Source organism: Eschscholzia californica, unplaced genomic scaffold, assembly GCF_041429995.1.
Source record: "Eschscholzia californica isolate CP2 unplaced genomic scaffold, dmEscCali1.0.p SCAF_5, whole genome shotgun sequence".
Taxonomy (NCBI): Eukaryota; Viridiplantae; Streptophyta; class Magnoliopsida; order Ranunculales; family Papaveraceae; genus Eschscholzia; species Eschscholzia californica.
Genome location: NW_028238472.1, coordinates 39,624,962 through 39,643,022, shown reverse-complemented (window position 1 = coordinate 39,643,022; position 18,061 = coordinate 39,624,962). Strand labels below are relative to the sequence as shown.

Here is an 18,061-nt window from a genome sequence, read left to right as displayed (position 1 = left end):
TGCAACACCCAGTAGTGGATCGCCTAGTATCGATCGGGACATCCACCCCAGTCAGCATATGAGAAGGCTGCAAGAGAAGAAATTTCAGAGATCTTCGCTGGTTTGATTGTGATACCCATACCTATAGGTTCTCAGAGATTAAGATTGACCCTCAATTCCCAAGATATAATGCAAGAGATTGCAAAGTAAACTTGCAGAGTGGAAATGAGGTTGGAAATCAAATCATTACTCAAGCCCGTCACAATTATTCCATCAACATAGAGAAAAAGCACAACAATACCTTCTCTGTCGTTGAAGATAAACATAGGATTATCGGCTATGCACTTTGTGAATCCAATGTGAAGAAGATGAGTACTAAACTCTTTAAGCCAGGCTCTAGAGGCTTGTTTTAAGCCATAAGGGGATTTTGGAGAATACAGACGCAAGAAGATTGATCTACATCTATGAAGCCAAGAGGTTGACATGTTTACACTTTTTCTTCTAGGTTCCATGCAAGAAGGCATTCGACACATTAGATTGCCTAATGGACCAATGTCAAGTGATTGCAATACTTAAAACCAATGTAACTGTTGCAATTTTATCCACTGGGTTGAAGGTTTCATTGAAGTCAATTCCTTCTTGCTGATGAAAACCCTTTGCTACCAATGAATCTCTCCATGGCGCCGTCTGCCTTATATTTAAGCTTGAAAACTCATTAATAGACATTCATCCTTTTTTCATGTTGAATGAAAGTCTGAGTATTGTTCTTGTGTAAAACACAAAATACATCTTTCATAGCTTGGAGCCAGTTCTGATCATACTCTGCTTAAATACTACTGTAACTGTGTGTTATTCTCTACTTCTCGTATTCTAGTTGAGGTTTTCATAGACAAACTTTATAATACCTGGACAATATCTTTTCCTTAGAATAATTCAAGAGCACTCAGCAATTTACAGAAACGAAAAGACAATGAACCTTCAATCAGCAGAATATATGAAGATAAGAATTAAACATAGGTTAGTAGAAAGAGAGGCTTTTGATGGCATACTACCTCTGGCGACGGGTAAATATGAAGTTTCGAAGTTTTACTCTATGATGGAATATCAATCAAATTGACGAACGTAAAGTAATCAAATACTGAGGGAGTACGTAAAAATGAATTCATCATATTGGACTGATTAGCAGATATTCGGTTAATTTGATTATGTACATGATAACGAGTTAGTTCTAATAGACGTTAAAACAAAATGAAGATGGTTCCAAATATAAAAAACAAGGCAAGAAAATGGGCTCGCTATATGAAATCTTACTTTGACTTACTCTTGGTTTGTTCGAGTATAGGTTGCTTGGAAGCACCACTTGAGAATCCCATTTTTAGCATGATTTCGTCTAAGCGTTTCACGTTCGTTAGATAAAGATAGCCGACCTACAAAGTAATAGTTACCCGAAAGATAAGCCTCACACTGAGTACATGTTTCCCATTATTAGGTTTTCCGGATGCTTACTTGAAATAGGAAAATCTGTTCAAGCGAGATAGAAACGAGTTTATCGCGGAAAATTTTGGACCACTATAACAATAAGATAGTTCGAAAATTCAAAGCTTCAGTTTCGAGTTTTCATAATTTCTCCAGAAAGATATCGAGTTATATTTGTTAAAGTTTGTAGACATCTAGCTCTGAACCATTGGGCAATGAGTGCAGGGGTTCGAAATCTTTCCCTTTTCAATTCGTCCAAGCATTTGGTTGTAACAATGATTTGAATCTTCAATTTAAAGATCTACACCGAAGCTAATTTTTAATGCTCAATTATATTGCCAACCAGTCCGGCTAAATTACTTCCCTGAAACCAGGAGTTGGTCTAATGGGACCGAGCGGCACTTTTGGGAATGGGAACCGTTCCCCTCGCCGTGCTCGCCCCTCGGGGGAATAGCAGGAACTAAACTCGGAAAATCCCTTGAATCACACGATAGACTAGACTACCACGGGGATTCTTTCGCTCCTCAGATTAGGGGACTAGGAAGATAGATAAGGGTTGATTCTTGGGTTGTATCCACAGGGCTATGTATACCTCCATACATAGGAGTATCCGGTAAGGAGTAATAAGTATCTACCCTTTTTCAGAGCAGGCGAATTGGAACTCACCAATGTTTCAAGTGATGATGCTCTATTGTAGAGTGCAACACCTGCACGCTTTGTGGTTTTCGTTTTCCTGGAGTCAATATTTCTTCCCCATCGAAGGATATCCCTACAATTGGAACTTACAAGACATGTTTAGATAATAGAAAAAATGTATGATTCAATTGCTTTTATTAACATTTAACAGGTCGATATATGTAATAAACAGCCGAAAAAGGGTAAAATCTAAAGAAGGAAGTACTCACCTTTCTTCTTCTAATAAGTAGTCCTCAGCTGTAAGTTTTTTGAGTAATGCATCCTGGAAGTCAATAAATGCAATATAAGCTCGAAGACTTCTACTATTTTCTCGAAAATGTTAATAGTTTCGAACAACGAAAAACCTTCAGTCGAGTAAGAGAAAAATTACAACTAGTGAACTATTCTAACTTCTTGTTTTAAGAGGAACTATACTTTTGGTTCTTTCAATTTAAAACCAACTTAAACCATAGATGTAACTCTAGCAAAAGAAAAGACTAAGAGGAATACAGATCCTTGATTTTCACCAACTGGTTGTCCTCACCAACGTTACCAGATAATCTTCTCCCCCTTGCGTACCGTGTACCTGATTCCCCGTAACCTTTTTCGGCGGGTTCGCAATCCAATACTCCAAATTAACATACTAGAATTTTTAGTCTTAGTTAACCCCAAAGTCTTGGTAAAAATCAATAAACTTGACTAGTTGAGTAGTTAACTACAAGTTTACTAATTAACTTGTTTGATTTTAAGTATTATGGAGGTAGGATGTCTGAGAGTAGGTATATCTATTGTAAATGCATCATATAGAGTATATATTGTCTAGGGAAATAGTCCAAAACGAACTGCAATCGAAAAAAAAAGTACCGAAGAAGTGTACCCTAGCGAACCCGATACTACATGGTAGAGTGCCCCGTACCGGTACCCTAACCACATACCAGGGCGATCTGCATACCAGGTACCATTGGTTCTAAGTTGTTACTTGTAATGACTTTTCATATAATCTTTTTTCTTCTACGTGGTACCTCGAGAAAATATTGAAAGAAGACTTCTCAAAGCAAAGAAGCCTACGGAAAGTTTCAAAGATAAAAATGGGAATAAAGTCAACCTAACAAATACAAGCAGAAAACAAACTTAGGCCCTTTCACATTGTTACAATTAAAATCGAAGTGAAGTGTTTAGATAGTAACGAATAGTAGGGTAGTATTAAGTGCATTCAGCACACATCATTAGGGCTTAAAGCCGAAAATGATTTTAGTGATCCACAATTCACATAATAAATATTCTAACATGAATTCTTGAGAAATATTTCTTTTTAACTTTTGGGAACCAAATATTTCTACTATCTACTTGTTAGATATAGTTAAGTGATTTTGAGTCAAGAAAGAAAAAACTACAGTTCACCGATTTGTATAGCACGCATGATGAAATTAGATTGACATTAATCAAAGAAAAAGTGCACAAAGACAGGCAGGGTATTTGATCATTTTGGACATTGGTAAAATATACAGAATTATGAAAATACCTGTGCTTCACAACGTACAACAGCCATAACACGATCGTTGTATTCTTCAATATTTAGAGGAGGATACAAAAAGTGCCTACGAGCATATAGCTGCATATTTTGAGAAAACAATATATTTTAGATATGCTGAAATGTTAATCTCGCAGTCGGGTGCTAGTCGGCCAATGAAGGATTAGGGAGTAGCACTAGGCCTCAAAATCGAGAACTAGTAGGAAATGTTCGGGCAAATATATATGGGTGTGCCTTTTAATAGACAATAGCTTTAAAAAAGAAAACAGTTTCATCTCTACATCTCTTTCCAATTTTCTCATCAAAATGCTACCTAGGCTCCTAGCCATTGTTTTTACTTAGGTTTCCATTAGACCCATTTCCTCCCATCATTTCAAACTCACATCCTAAGCTCTATTAATGAAAAACCAAATATAATACTATGCATTATGAAATCTTTGAAGAAACCCCATATTTTCTCAATAAAACACAACTCAAAAACCAAAATCAATTAGGTCTCACCTCATATATGCAATCTCCAAGATATGCTAAAGATGCAGCATTATAAATTGATCGAGGCTTCTTCACTTTTGGTGCATTTGGTAACCATCTCTCAACACCCAAATGCAATTCATCTAAAGAAACCCAAAACTAACTTCATAATCTTCCTCAAAACAGTGAAAAATGAAATTATGGGTATAATTCAGATTTTAACAGATATCAAGAAAAGATAAACAAGTTGAAAAATTTGAACAAAGAATAAGGAAATGAAAACCCATTTGTATAAAAGTACCATTTTCTGAAATCTGAGGTGTGGGATTCAATTTGAGTAGGTCTGAAGTAGAGATTAAGTTCTTCTTGACTGTTGTTGAAGTAGTTGGTATAGTTTGAAGAGTTGGAAGGTGAATTTTCTTGTGATTATTGTTCTTCAAGAAAGGGATTGAGATTTGATTAGGGTTACTGGTTTTAGGTCGTATATCCCATGAAGCTTTGATTACAGTTACTGAAACCAACCCAGTTTCAGCCATTTTGGTTTTAGGTCGTATATCCTAAAGTATAGACTTGCACTATCTTTACCTAGTATTTCTTAGCCAAACTTTGGGGTGCTAATAGTCATACCTTTTTTTTCAATTGGGCAGACTAATGGCCTCCCAGGTTTTGTTAAAAGTCTCTCCCCTTTAAAAGCACACCTATATTTTAGGTTTTTGGTTAGAAGCACCTTCCTCTATCAGACTCCAAACAAGGATTTCGGTCTTCGTTTAGAATTTTCCATGATGCGTAGATGGGCGGAGCATGTTATACGCAGGCAACCAAGAGGATTGATTGATTAACCGTCCACAGATGATCGACATAGGGGTAACACATTTATGGTATTTTGCATGTTTAATTCATTCTATTAAGAACAAACAATAGTTGTCTTACTTAGGTTATTTGGGGCCATATAGATCCGTAAGTCATGGTGGTCTAGCTCTCCCAACTTTCACCTTCAACAACGGTTGCATTATTTTTGTGATATTGCAGAGGCGCATCACTCAGAAAGTGTGTTGAGGCAATTTGACTTTGTTCAACATACCCTTGACGCACCAATGAGATTGAAGAAGAAGAGGTGTGAAGTAAAGGACTATAGAGAAAACACTTGGTATTCATGTTTGTACGACAAATTTGGTTCGGAAACTCATTAACTGGGCAACCTTTAGAAAAATGGAGATTTGTTACTTCATTTTTACTACCGATGAAGGATCACCTTTTAACCCATAACACACCTAATTGTTTCGTTTCGTCCACCACCTTTTAGTGTTTAGACATTCACTCGTAATATCCAGAGGTCATAGATTCACTTCTCATTAAAAGTGATATCCATTAATATCGAAAGGAATAGATGCAAAACCTTTATACTTGGGGGGTAAAGCCCAAGTAGAAGCCCACGGACATGATAATCTATCGGCTAAGAACGAGCCAAAAATCATCGTGGGCCGAAGACTCTGGCCCATCAGTCAATTTCATCCCCGCCCCCACAACCTAGGCCACTACACCACTGTTTGTTGTTCTTTACCCTTTACCTAACTTCAAATTGCATTATAAAGATTGAGATCTCCATGGCCAGCTGATGAGAGAGACAGGGATGAATATGTGACCAAGAATAATCTGCCCTTTTGTTAAAAATATACGGCCTAGTAATTTGAAACACAATATTTTTTGATAACCACATTTCTTTCTATAACCACATTTCTTTCTATGTAGTTATTTGATGATACAAAATGTCACTTTCATATGTCTGGTCTCTTTCCCTCCAACCCTGTCTTTCTCTCTCTAACATTTTTTTTTCAGCAAGTGATCCATAAATGGGTTACGTAGCCTGCCTAGTTATCATAGATAACTTAACAATGTAACTCAATTTTTATTGAGGAATATTTCATATTTTTTTTATTTAAGAATAGAAGGCATGTGGTAACAATCCATCCCACGGCCAAGAAATGAGCAAGAGATCCTGTCTCAGGAAAAATAGACCAGGGCTGATCCTCAGATTTTGGAGGCCCAAAACAAGTTTTTAAAAATAGCTAACATGCGTTTCGCAAATTTTTCTTATATTAAAATGCTCCACAGTTTTCTCTCCTAATGTGGGGTTTAAGCATGAAATTGTGTTTCCTGAACTATGCGTTTATGTTCGGACGATCTGATTGAGTAACTCGAAAATTAACTCAGATTCAGAGAAAGTATTAATCAGTCCTTAATCGAATTCCCGAAATACTGATTTCACGAGTAAGTGAGCAACAACTCTGTGAGTTTGGCGAAGTTAGCAGCTTGGTTGGTTTCTTTATCCTGTTAAATAACAAAAAAAGAAAAAAAAAATCAAGAATTAAAACTGAAAAACCTAAAAAATAATGATTTTTAGAGAAAATGAAGTAAGAGAGCAAAAGTTTTCAGCCTTCTTCTTTCTTTCTTTCATTTTGGTGTAGTAGTCTAATGGTAATAATGTTGATTGTGGTATGACGATGGGGATGGGTGTGGAGGTAGATGTGTAGTGATAATCTTTATGGTAGTGAAGGTGTGATGGTGTATCTTTAGTAATCGTGACGGTGGGGGTAGTGGTGGTTGTTTAGTTATAGTGGTGGTGGGGGAGAGTGGGGTGGGTGATGGCGGTAAGGTAGTTTGATGGTGGTCTAGAAAAGAAAAAAAAATGACAAAAATCTAGGTTGAGAAAAATTAAAACTTTAAAAGAAAGTAAAATTTTGATTTAAATCAAGTCGATGGTATTTGCGTTACTGAATAGGTAAAAGACTTATTTTTTGTTGCAAAACGACGCTTAAGTTGTGCCAACTAAGGTGAGATAAAAAAAAATGTAAAGAAAATAAATGCTTTGGGTGGGATTTAAATCAAGTCAATGGTATTCCCGCTGCTGTATAAGTAAAAGACTTCTTTATTTTTTTGTTGCAAAACGACGCCTAAATTGTACCAACTAAAGTGAGATAAAAAAAATGTAAGGAAAATAAATGCTTTGTGTGGGGATTGAGCTTGGGTTGTTTAGTCTCCTTCCTAAATCATTCACCCACTAAACTAAAGTAAAATATTTGATACTTTTATATTTTTGTTAAATTCACGATTATATAATAATCGGAGATATGAAAAAGTCACGATTAATATATAATCGGATAGATAAACATGAAATAATGACACGATATTTAACGTGGTTCGGTCGGATACTCAAGACCTACATCCACGGAAAAATTACTTCATTATTAATAATCACCACATACAATTGTATGTGGGGTTGATCGGTTACATAACTCAATAATTTAAACTCTGTGACCCAAATCATATTTATAGAGTGATTCGAATTATCTAGTTTCCTAACTAAACTTAGGAAAGAATACAATATAAGAGATATATTGAATATATGAATATATCTTCTGATCTTCATATATCTTGGTCTCTTCTTTTATCGTCGGATCTCTTCATCTCGATCTGTCTCATATATTTTGTATCTTCCGATATCTTGTACATTAGTAGTCACCATATCCAATATATCTTCCATATCTCAATAATTTTTTCTAAGAATATAAAATTATAGGCCCCCATTACTTCCATTTCCGCGTCTTCTCGGGAGGCCCTTTGACCCCAGGGCCTAAGCGAGGCTTTGGCCCCAGGACCGGCCTAAAATAGACCAGATCTAAGTGGAAATACGTTATTGTCCTTCTACTTTTTTTAAATGACACACGGGAAAAATGACGTGCTGAGAAACAACGTATAATGAACAAACATTTATATATGTAGTATGATAATTCATAATGTGTTATGGAAAATGCGTGATTTTTAAAGAGAGAAAGAAAACTCTAAAATAGAATATGATCGTCATGATCAGGAGAAACAAAATTCTGTGAAACTAAATATCAGAAGATATTCCAAAGATTGTCTATGTAATACTATAATAAATAGACAAATTAATCCGTCGAACGGAAAATAGAATTAGATTTAATACATGTAGCAATTATTGTTCTAGAGAGAGAAACTATACAAATAAAGAATCGGAAGATGATGTACACAATTTCTTTCTGGATTCGATCTCTCTCGCTCTAGATGACATTAATCACGCACTAATGATAAAATAACTTAAAATTCACAAATATTAAAGGCCCAAAAATAAGATATCACTTTTCTAGTGATGTTGAATTCCATTGGAACTCTGAGTGGCATGCGATTATCACTTTTCTTCATGAATTATTCTCTAAGAATTTGCACATTTATCATACAAAGTTGTCTAGTAAGTCTACAACTTATTTGTTAGATTCCTAACCCGAGAAAAACCAATTTTTCGTCCTACGACTGTGAAAGGTCCAACTTTCTTGGTGCAGCTTTGCCCTTGCACTGTTGATTGTACCATATATATTATGAGAATGTATGTACCTTTTTTTTTTTTTGTTGAAAGGGAATGTATGTACTTGATTAAGTTTGTGAACATCTTTTTGTATGTTACTTGAATTTAATTTTTGTCTATTTGAACACTAGTTGTCGGGTTGAGGCAAAATCTATCACTCATTACCTACGTTGAAAATAAAATTTTATAATAATCGAACCATAGTTAAAATTCATCGGTACATTAATGTTGCTATTAAATCATCTAAAGTAGAAATATGTAGCATACTTTTTCATTCACTATATCTTTTTTGTTAGTTTACTACTATAGATTGTATTGAATTAATTTTTTCAAAAAGTAAATTGAAACAATTGTCAAGAAACCTCTTGATATATTTTGTTTGTATAGATTAAGCATATAAGACTATGAATCCTTCATTGTTCAGATTAAATTTGTTCAAATAAGCTAAGAAGTTGCATGAACATTTATAAATATTTCGAACCTTTTATATACACACACGTGGATACTTAGAGAATTCAACACAACGTAGAGTACGTAGATGGGATTTTATATGAAGTAACGGAAGAAAAACCAAGACCATCGTGTAATAAAAGTACTACATCAAGTCATCAACAACTTCAAATAATAATTGAAGAATTATCGACAATTTTTATGATTTAAGATGAAAATATTCATACTCAAAATCATTAAGAAATTAACCTATACAAATTAATATTTCTAACAGATAAATGGTGGAAATGAGAACTCAGATGGATGCTATGGTAGGATCTCTCCAAACTCAACTAATCTTTGATTAATTTGTTGAATATGTTGTAAATGTTTGATTTATGGGGGATGACAAACACACTTTGTAACTCCCAACACCGTAAATTTTCCACTACTATAATTGTATTCAAGCACTATTAAGTTTGTAACTCTTGTATTATATATGTAACTCTTAAAGTAACCTATATAAAAAGGTCTCTAGCTAATGAGCAAGATGTACTGAAGTAGAGAAATTCTCTACAAATACAAGAATAAATTTTAGTTCCTTCTTGTCTACTATCTCTTGGTTTATATTCATACTACCTTTCTTTTCTCTCTTTTATTTTGATAACACGTTAACAGAACGAATTGTTTTATGATCAAAGGGAATAAGAAATCATCCACAACCTTGATCAAAATATAAACAAATCGAATATCGTGCACTACACCAAAAGGATATGAAAATTACATAAATGACATGACGAAGGGGTTATACTGAAAACAAGTATGAATGTTGATCCTATTAATTCCATGGTAAAGTCAAGGTAAGTTATCCATCCAAAATAAATTGATATTATTCTCATAACTGATATCTAGTTCGGTATGCATATCTTAAGTGAATATTTGGATAAATATTTTACAAATACATGACGGTTAATATTTTTTTTTTAAAGACTTTGTACAATTTTTTAAGAATGACACATATAGATCTTCAAAGAGAATTTCTTTTCAATATGTGATTTGTAGTTTACATTCTAAGATGATATTTGTATCATACAAGTACTTAATTTTTTTAAATCCGTGAATGGAGAATTTTACAAGGAAAAAAATCAAACCATCTGAATTTGGTTACAATCAAATTGAAGTCTCTATCGGTTTATGAGATTAATTCATCAGACATGAAGTTTCGTGTGTATGACATGAATCTTCAAATCTAGAAATTTCTAAAAGAATTTGAAGTATAAAATTTATATTAAAAGATAGTAAACCAAATCTCTAAGTATGAAATACCCGCTATGAGTTGGTTAATTATCACCGAAAGGGTTACACCTTGCAACAAAAATTTCTAAAAGAATTTGAAGAAACTATCAAATGAGATACAAATGTGATCCATATTTCCAAATTGTCTAAAAAGAATATGGCTATAACCATTAATAAGATACATGAATGAGAAAACTCATTGAAATATATTCATGTTGTGAAAATGTGTGAAGATGAATCATTTTGGATGACGTATTTCCTGAAAATAGTGGCTAGTGAGAGCTTATTGATAACAAATAACTCTAAGTAATTGGACAAATTTTTATGAAGTAATTCGTTGCATATGATTTTTTCTTACGAAATAATTAAGTTTTGAGACTTGAAGTTTAAGCATCTAACCATAATTACCCTGAAGGTGATAAAGTAGATATATGTAAGAAATGAAAAGTCATGCAGTCTATAAAGCGTTCGGCTTACATTTACAAAATTTTCTGTATGAATTAAAAATTCCCAAGTTAAGTTATGAAGTATTGACAAATTTTATTGTGAGGTTTGGGGTTTAGGGTTATCCTAAACAGTTTGTCAAAACCTCACAATAAAGTATCAGAAAAGATTATTCGAGAATTTAAATATATATATATATATATATATATAATATCAGAAGATTTATTTCGAGAAATTAAAAGGCTCCAAGCTTCAAAGCATCCCATATTGTCTCGATTTATCATTTGTTGCAGAAATTGAAGTCCAGAAATACCTAATGTAGTACAGATGACAATACGTTACATATATTGCAATGTGGTTTCGAAAAGCAACCATGATTCATATATTTCTATAAATGGAAGAATTCATGAATATTATTTTATCAGAAGGAGTATCATAAAAGATTCAATAGTAAATTGTTACGCGTCAAGGTTTTAATGAGGAAATTATGCGTATTAAAAATTGTTTTAATTTCTTAAAAGTTGCAGTACTTTTCTTCGTTCAGGTTTTGTGCTACTGGTTTTTTCTGACAAAGTGAACTATCTTAAAAACTATAGTGATCAAAAGATAAATTTTAACACCTATTATGTGTGTTAGGTTAACTGCGCGTAGAATTTATAATGAACTCTCATTGAAATGTGATTAGTACATCAGTTTCACAAATTATTATAGTTAGCTTATAAATTTACATGATACACAAATATGAATCAATAGAGAACGACTTCAACTGAGACCTCTGAAGGGTTTAACAATGTCGAATCTAAAGTTTGAATCAACTTTAAAGCACTATATGAATGCAACTAGAAATGTAACGTTATAATTTTTGTATATATATATATATATATATATATATATATCCAAAGGGATGGATGATAAAATGTTTAACAATACCCTCAACTTTCAAAAGTGAGGGCAAGTTTATGAAGACACTGTATATTGCATTACCACACTGTACTCCCTTTCCTTCGTTGAGATTTTTTCCCACGAGGTTTTTCTTCAGAAGGTTTTTATGAGATAGATTATATGCTCCTTCAAGGATTTAATGAAAGACAAAATTCACACTCTTTTCCCATCACTATGGATTTGTCTCATTGGATTTTCCTAGTAAGGTTTAATGAGCAATTTCTGATGTAGATAGAAGGAGATGTCCTTCATTCAAGATGACAACACGTTCCATTTGTCAGATACGACAAATGATGACGAAGATCATCAAGTCCGGTCGTTTTAGAGTTCGTAATGCTTAGCTAGAAGTCAACTACAATTGTCGAATTACTTGGATAATTCGCGGCTAACTGCGACCGGAACCTATAACGGGTTACACCTAAGAGTTTCGATTCGATGGGAATATATGACTAGAGGGATAGTGGATAAAGAAGTATAGATTAGATCCAAACAGATATTTCCCAAAAAAGTCCGGCTAAATAGTACGACAAAGATAGCATGGGTCGGGCCAAATGCTTAGGCCAAAACATGGTCGGGCAAGGGGCGTGAACCATACATGGGGTTGGCCATAACATGACCAACCATATTAGTTGGGCCAGCCAGGTGAAGCTCACTTAAGGGTCTGCCTTGGCCAGCTACACTAAAGGGAGTCTCAAACCGGACAACAAATAATTTAGAGCTTTCGATCTTCGGAAAAAGCAAACAATTTAGTCCCTGGAAAAGCGATTCAGATATATCTCTAACCCGAACTAGTTCATATTTAGTTTATGCATGAGAGTTTTTCCATCTTTTCTCAAATTTTCTCCCGATTTCACGTACATATTTTTTTCGAAATTGACCCGGACCGCTTGGAGGTCCAAACAAATTTTTTTCTTAAAACTAATTTTTGAAATTATTAAAGACAAAATCGGAACACGTCATTAGTAAAAAAATAACATAAAATAAATTTAGGCCCCGTTTGACATAAAGTGTCAATAGTATCTCCCAAAAGCTACTTGTCTACAAATTCAAGGAATGTAGCAAACCACGATTCTATATCTTAGAGACCAATGTAAAGCAGCATGCAAATTTTAAAGTTATGAATGTCAAATTACGTGGTTATATGTTGTATGTAAATGTGGAAACTAGTATGGCCATAAAAGTGTTTCTATTTGTTTTGAGCACAGATGCTTGCCTTTTGTAATTTTTTCTTGTTTTGAGCATGAATGGGTGCCTTAATTTTGAACCAAAAATTTAATTAGCCCGGCCAACTTACTTATGTTTGCCCTAATGTTATAAGGGTTTGAGTTTTTATCAATCTAAATAGTGTATCCTAAAGTCGATTTTGGGGAGAGGGTTAAGAGGCGGCTCAGTGTTGGTAATTTAGTTAGTTACAAATATTAAAACCCTTGAGAGATATCTTTAATCTTTTTTCTTTTCGTAGTGAAAATCATCACGTCAGTCGTTGAGTAGGTTCACCAACCAAACTACGTAAATCTCTTATTTTTTGTGTGATTGTTTACTTCCATTATTGTTTTTTCTTAGTTTGCTTCTTCGTAGTTGTAACACGATTTAAGATTTTATTCTCATGATTCAAGAGATTGGTCTCGCTCTAATAAAGGTTTCTCTGTTAATTCTCTATACAAAATTCTAGAAGAACAATCAAATGCTAGCTAATGGTGAGAATAGTCCCACATGAGAGAATGGGTAACTAGCAACCAAGAATATAAAGTATAGGTCTTCTCCACTCATTGTCAATTGGTTTTGAGTTGGATGGCCACAAACTTAACATGGTATCAGAGCTATCCCCACACGTGATAGACTTAAAAGCCACACGTGACCCACGTCACCCGTAAAGAAAAAAACACACGTGTTAGGCTCAAAGAACACCACACGTGAGGGGGCGTGTGAGAATAGTCCCACATGAGAGAATGGGTAACTAGCAACCAAGGTCCAAGAATATAAAGTATAGGTCCTCTCCACTCATTGCCAATTGGTTTTGAGTTGGATGACCACAAACTTAACAAATGGCGATCCCTTCCCGACTTATTTCTGGAACAAGACAACCATCTAAAGTATCTTTCCTCCTTTGGTCGATCCTGCACAAAACTCTTAATAGGGCTGCCTCTGAAGTTTGGAAAGATTACTCCCGCAAGAATAATGATTTGACTCATTTGGATATCATCCAACTGATTAAAGAATGGAAACAAAAAAAATGAACAGATAGAAAAAGTTTGTTTAGGTTTCGCATTCCAACTGCAATCATACGGAATATATGGCTGAAAGGAACAAACGGGTGATGGATGTTTTGTATGACAAAGAAGCTACAGTGGAAGAAACAATTATCCAAGCAAAAATGCCCATTTTCTACTAGAACAACAACCCGCCATGGAGAAAACACTTGGTTTTCTCAAACCTCATTACAAACTGGGGTGCTTTAATTGGGCTTTGAGACATTTGTAATCTTTCCTAGCCTAATTCTTGTTATATTTTGTGAAGTTCGTCTTCTCATCTAACCTCTGTGAACATTTTGATCGAAACTATTCTATTTCTTCGAAAAAGAAAAAAAAAACTTATTAAGCTTGATCACCCATATGACCTAGCCACAGTAGAAGACTGTTTTTAAGATCAAATTATATATAACTCACTTGCTGAAGAAATCAACTTGTGTAAAGATGTAAAACATAGTTCAACTTACGCAGAGATAGGGTTTTATTAATTTAGGTCAGCTAGTTGCATTTCAAACTTATTTTGGTTTGTTTTTTTGTATTTGTTGTTTGTGGTGGCCAAATTGAAGTCACGTGAATACCATTTTAGCCTTTCTCCTGTCTCTCCTTTAAATCTCATTTACTTGTTCCTTCATCATGCTCGTTTTCTTTTCTTCCTTCACATATCATATCTTTCTAGGTTTTTCCCCTTCTTTCTTGGACAACAATAAGATCCTTGATCACTTCATTCTTCCACTTTAGTCTATTGTTCTCACTTTCTCTCTATCTATCTATATATCTCTACCTCCATGACTACAACTTATCCAAACCCACAACACTCACCTTCTCTTGATCCTATAGAGAGTACTAATTATGAAGTTCATGATCAACACATAACTTTTAGTTCACCATCTTCTCAAGCTGGCACTTCTTCTTATTCTACCTCTTGTTCACTTTCCTCATCATTTCCTATTTGTTTCAACTCAATCCAAGATCTAAGAGAAGGGTTTGATAGAGAAGGTCAACATGAAGTAAGAAGTACCCTAGGTTTTCTTTTTCAATTAGTAATTGAGTTTTTTTATATGTTACATAATTATAATTGTATTAATTATATCTTTTTTTTCATGATCTTAATTAGGGTTTTCAAAAGTATGTCTTGCATGGTGGATCATCATCATCATACTCCTCAATTGATGATCAACAATTATGCCCATCTCCACTTCCAGTAGTGGAAACTGATGGTTCTGATCAAAATGACAATGGAGGACTAAAATTCACCATCTATAGTAGTAAACAAGAAGCAGAAGATGATGATCATAACAAGGGTAACGAAAATGGGTCTTCGTCGATTAAGTGGATGTCATCTAAGATGAGGTTGATGAAGAAGATGAAAAACAATAACCCTAATAGGACTGTTAGAGAAACTACTACAAAGATCAAGTATGATCATGATATGATTAGGGTTTGCACTGATTGTAATACAACCAAAACTCCCCTTTGGAGAAGTGGCCCAAGAGGTCCTAAGGTAAATCCTCTCTCTCCCTCTCTTTGATATCTATATCTGGTTCTTTGTTATCTCATGTAGATAGACTGTGAGAATAGTCCCACATGTGAAAAGGGTTATCTAGTAATCAAGAATATAATATATATATCTCTCCTTAATTGTCAATTGGTTTTGAGTTAGATGACCACAAACTTAACATAGATTGTGTAACTATGCAGACACTTTGCAATGCATGTGGTATACGACAACGAAAAGCAAGACGAGCAATGGCAGCAGCTACCGCAGCAACAATTCATCATATAGAACCGATGAGAGGACTAAACCAGAAAGTGATCAATAAGATGATGAAGAGATCACCACCATCATCATCTTCAAAAGATGAATACGATATCATACCATACAAGAAGAGATGCAAAGTTCTTTCCCCATCTCATAGTCTTGTTGATACTAACAACACAAATGATCACACAAAGAGTTGCTTTGAGGATTTCATTATAAATTTGATGAACAAACAGAATAATTCAGATTTTCACCAAGTTTTCCCACAAGATGAACATGATGCTGCAATCCTACTAATGGCACTCTCTTGTGGCCTTGTTCATGGTTGAATCTTTTTGTTAATTGTTTAGTAAACTAGGGCTAAGTTTTGTCTTAATTAATTTGTTTTAATTATTTTTCTATATAGAGCATATGTGTGTGGATTAGTGATTGAGTGAAAGTAAGAGTGTAAGAGGTACCTTGAAATCAAGTGAGAGGACTCAAAAAATCAATAAGAAAAAATTAAATAAATAATTGTTCACTAATTTTAGGGTTTGTGATTTTAATATTATCTACTATATTTTCTTCTCTTTGCTGGTCCACTATTTTTAGGTTTATTTATTAGATTTTGTTCTTCTTCCTTTCTTTTGTCTTTCTTGAAAATGGATTAAATAATTGATATTTAATACTAGGTTAAAATATGTAGTGTTTGTGATTTTAATTCAGTCCTTTTTAAGTCTATAGGTAAGCTTTTCTTCTTCCTTGTCTTGTCTTGATCTATAAATAATGCAATTTGGAACTAGAACCAAAAAGATAAAAACAATTCTGGTATCTAACTCAAACTCAACTTTTCTTTTTGAGTCTTTCAAGAATTGAACCTTTTGGCAAACCAAAAATTTGAAGATATTATAATCAACTATATTACCATTTCGAAAAAGAAAATTCAAGATATTTCTTTACATGTAGGAGACGTGGATTAGGCGCCAGCACTGGCCGTCCGTCAGAAGGAGCCATTTATTTAACATAACTTGTGAAGCTCGAAGAATAAGGACATTAGTTAGATAAGATGGCATTATAACCACACAACTCCGTTGCTAGAGTACTCAGATCCACCATCTACGGTGACTAGTTCAAGCCGTTCATATTGTATTTCAACTATATTTTTGTGTGAAACCCTAACTTTATCATGCTGCACACTACGGTAATGGTTCAAGACTCTTCCCTACATTTTATTTTACTTACTTTCATAGTCTAATTTTGAACATATGGTACTTGCAAAAGGCAAGATGTTCAAGGGTTATATGTCGTCTCTTCTTTTTCTCTATCCCAGATCCGCTCTTTCTCTATTTCTAATATATTATAATAAATATACATTTTACGATCTTAGAGTAAATCTTTTATCGATCTTCATTATCGCGTATTTAACACTTATTTGTAAAGAGTTGATAATTATGAACTTGCATTGATCTATTCTTGATTAATTTCTTAAAAATTTATGTTATTCATAATAGCCTAATTGCAAACAAGTACAAATCAAGAAGATCATCAAGAAGCAGTACGTGGGTTTCATACAGAGAAATTCTATTCATCCATCCATTTGGTCCCTTCCCCAGCCCTCCACTTGATGTGGCGACTTGTCACTTGAGTTTAGAATAAATGGAGAGAGAATGCTTGAGTGAAATGTCGCCACATCAGGTGGAGGATTGGGAGAGGGACCAAATGGAGGGACGAATATAATTTTTTATTCATAAAATCTAATTGAAATCCATTTTTGAATAAAAGATGGTCTGTGACTCTGTGGTCATACTGGTTATAGCAGTACAGCTATAGCTTCCAATTTTTCTGTGAAAGCAATGGGACCAGAGTCCTATGGAGCTGTGAAATTGACAAAAATGAGGACATGGAGGCCTGTGAACAGGTGATCCTTAGAAATATTGACCCTTAGTATATTATCTAGCCTTATGACCTTATCACCTTCTCATGGGGCTCTTGGCTTTTATCAATTCACTAACTAAACTCCAATTTCAAACCCATCTACATAATAATTTTGAATGATATATAAAAGTGTAGTTAGACAATCTTGATTTAATAAATTACTGACTTTTAAATAGTATGTTTACATTTCTATTATATCACTTCTAGTTTCTTAAATGTTAGTGATGAAACGGATAGAGAAGAAAATATTATATTGAGTTGGTTGGAAAAATTTTGTCTGTCTAAGAAAACGGAGGGTTTGGTGTTAGAAAGTTGAAATCGTTAAACTCGGGTTCCGCTTGGCAAGTGGTAGAAAGAATGATTGGAAACAAATTAATAAAATTTCCATTTTTTTACTTTAAATAATGGTGATAATGGTGAATCGATCAGGTTTTGGTAGGATGATATGGAGGAGGTGGTGATTTCTAGTTTTTTTTTTTTGCAAAAATCAGCAGACTTAGGGAGTCTGACTCAAA

At 34.1% G+C, this 18,061-nt stretch overlaps 2 protein-coding genes across 2 annotated transcripts; one reads left to right on the top strand and one right to left on the bottom strand.

The window, feature by feature from the left end:
• Positions 1 to 1,126: 1,126 nt before the first annotated feature.
• LOC147539144 (uncharacterized) lies at positions 1,127 to 4,769 on the bottom strand. The gene is made up of 6 exons (XM_086638868.1): positions 4,434 to 4,769; positions 4,163 to 4,275; positions 3,653 to 3,742; positions 2,361 to 2,413; positions 2,122 to 2,224; positions 1,127 to 1,406 (listed from the first exon to the last, which is right to left on the bottom strand). The coding sequence occupies exons 1-6, from the start codon at positions 4,666 to 4,668 to the stop codon at positions 1,287 to 1,289; spliced, it is 714 nt and encodes a 237-aa protein (XP_086494994.1). The 5' UTR covers positions 4,669 to 4,769; the 3' UTR covers positions 1,127 to 1,286.
• A 9,540-nt stretch (positions 4,770 to 14,309) lies between these two features.
• On the top strand, positions 14,310 to 16,156 carry LOC147539143 (GATA transcription factor 21-like). The gene is made up of 3 exons (XM_086644083.1): positions 14,310 to 14,880; positions 14,988 to 15,374; positions 15,572 to 16,156. The coding sequence occupies exons 1-3, from the start codon at positions 14,659 to 14,661 to the stop codon at positions 15,959 to 15,961; spliced, it is 999 nt and encodes a 332-aa protein (XP_086500209.1). The 5' UTR covers positions 14,310 to 14,658; the 3' UTR covers positions 15,962 to 16,156.
• Positions 16,157 to 18,061: the final 1,905 nt, after the last annotated feature.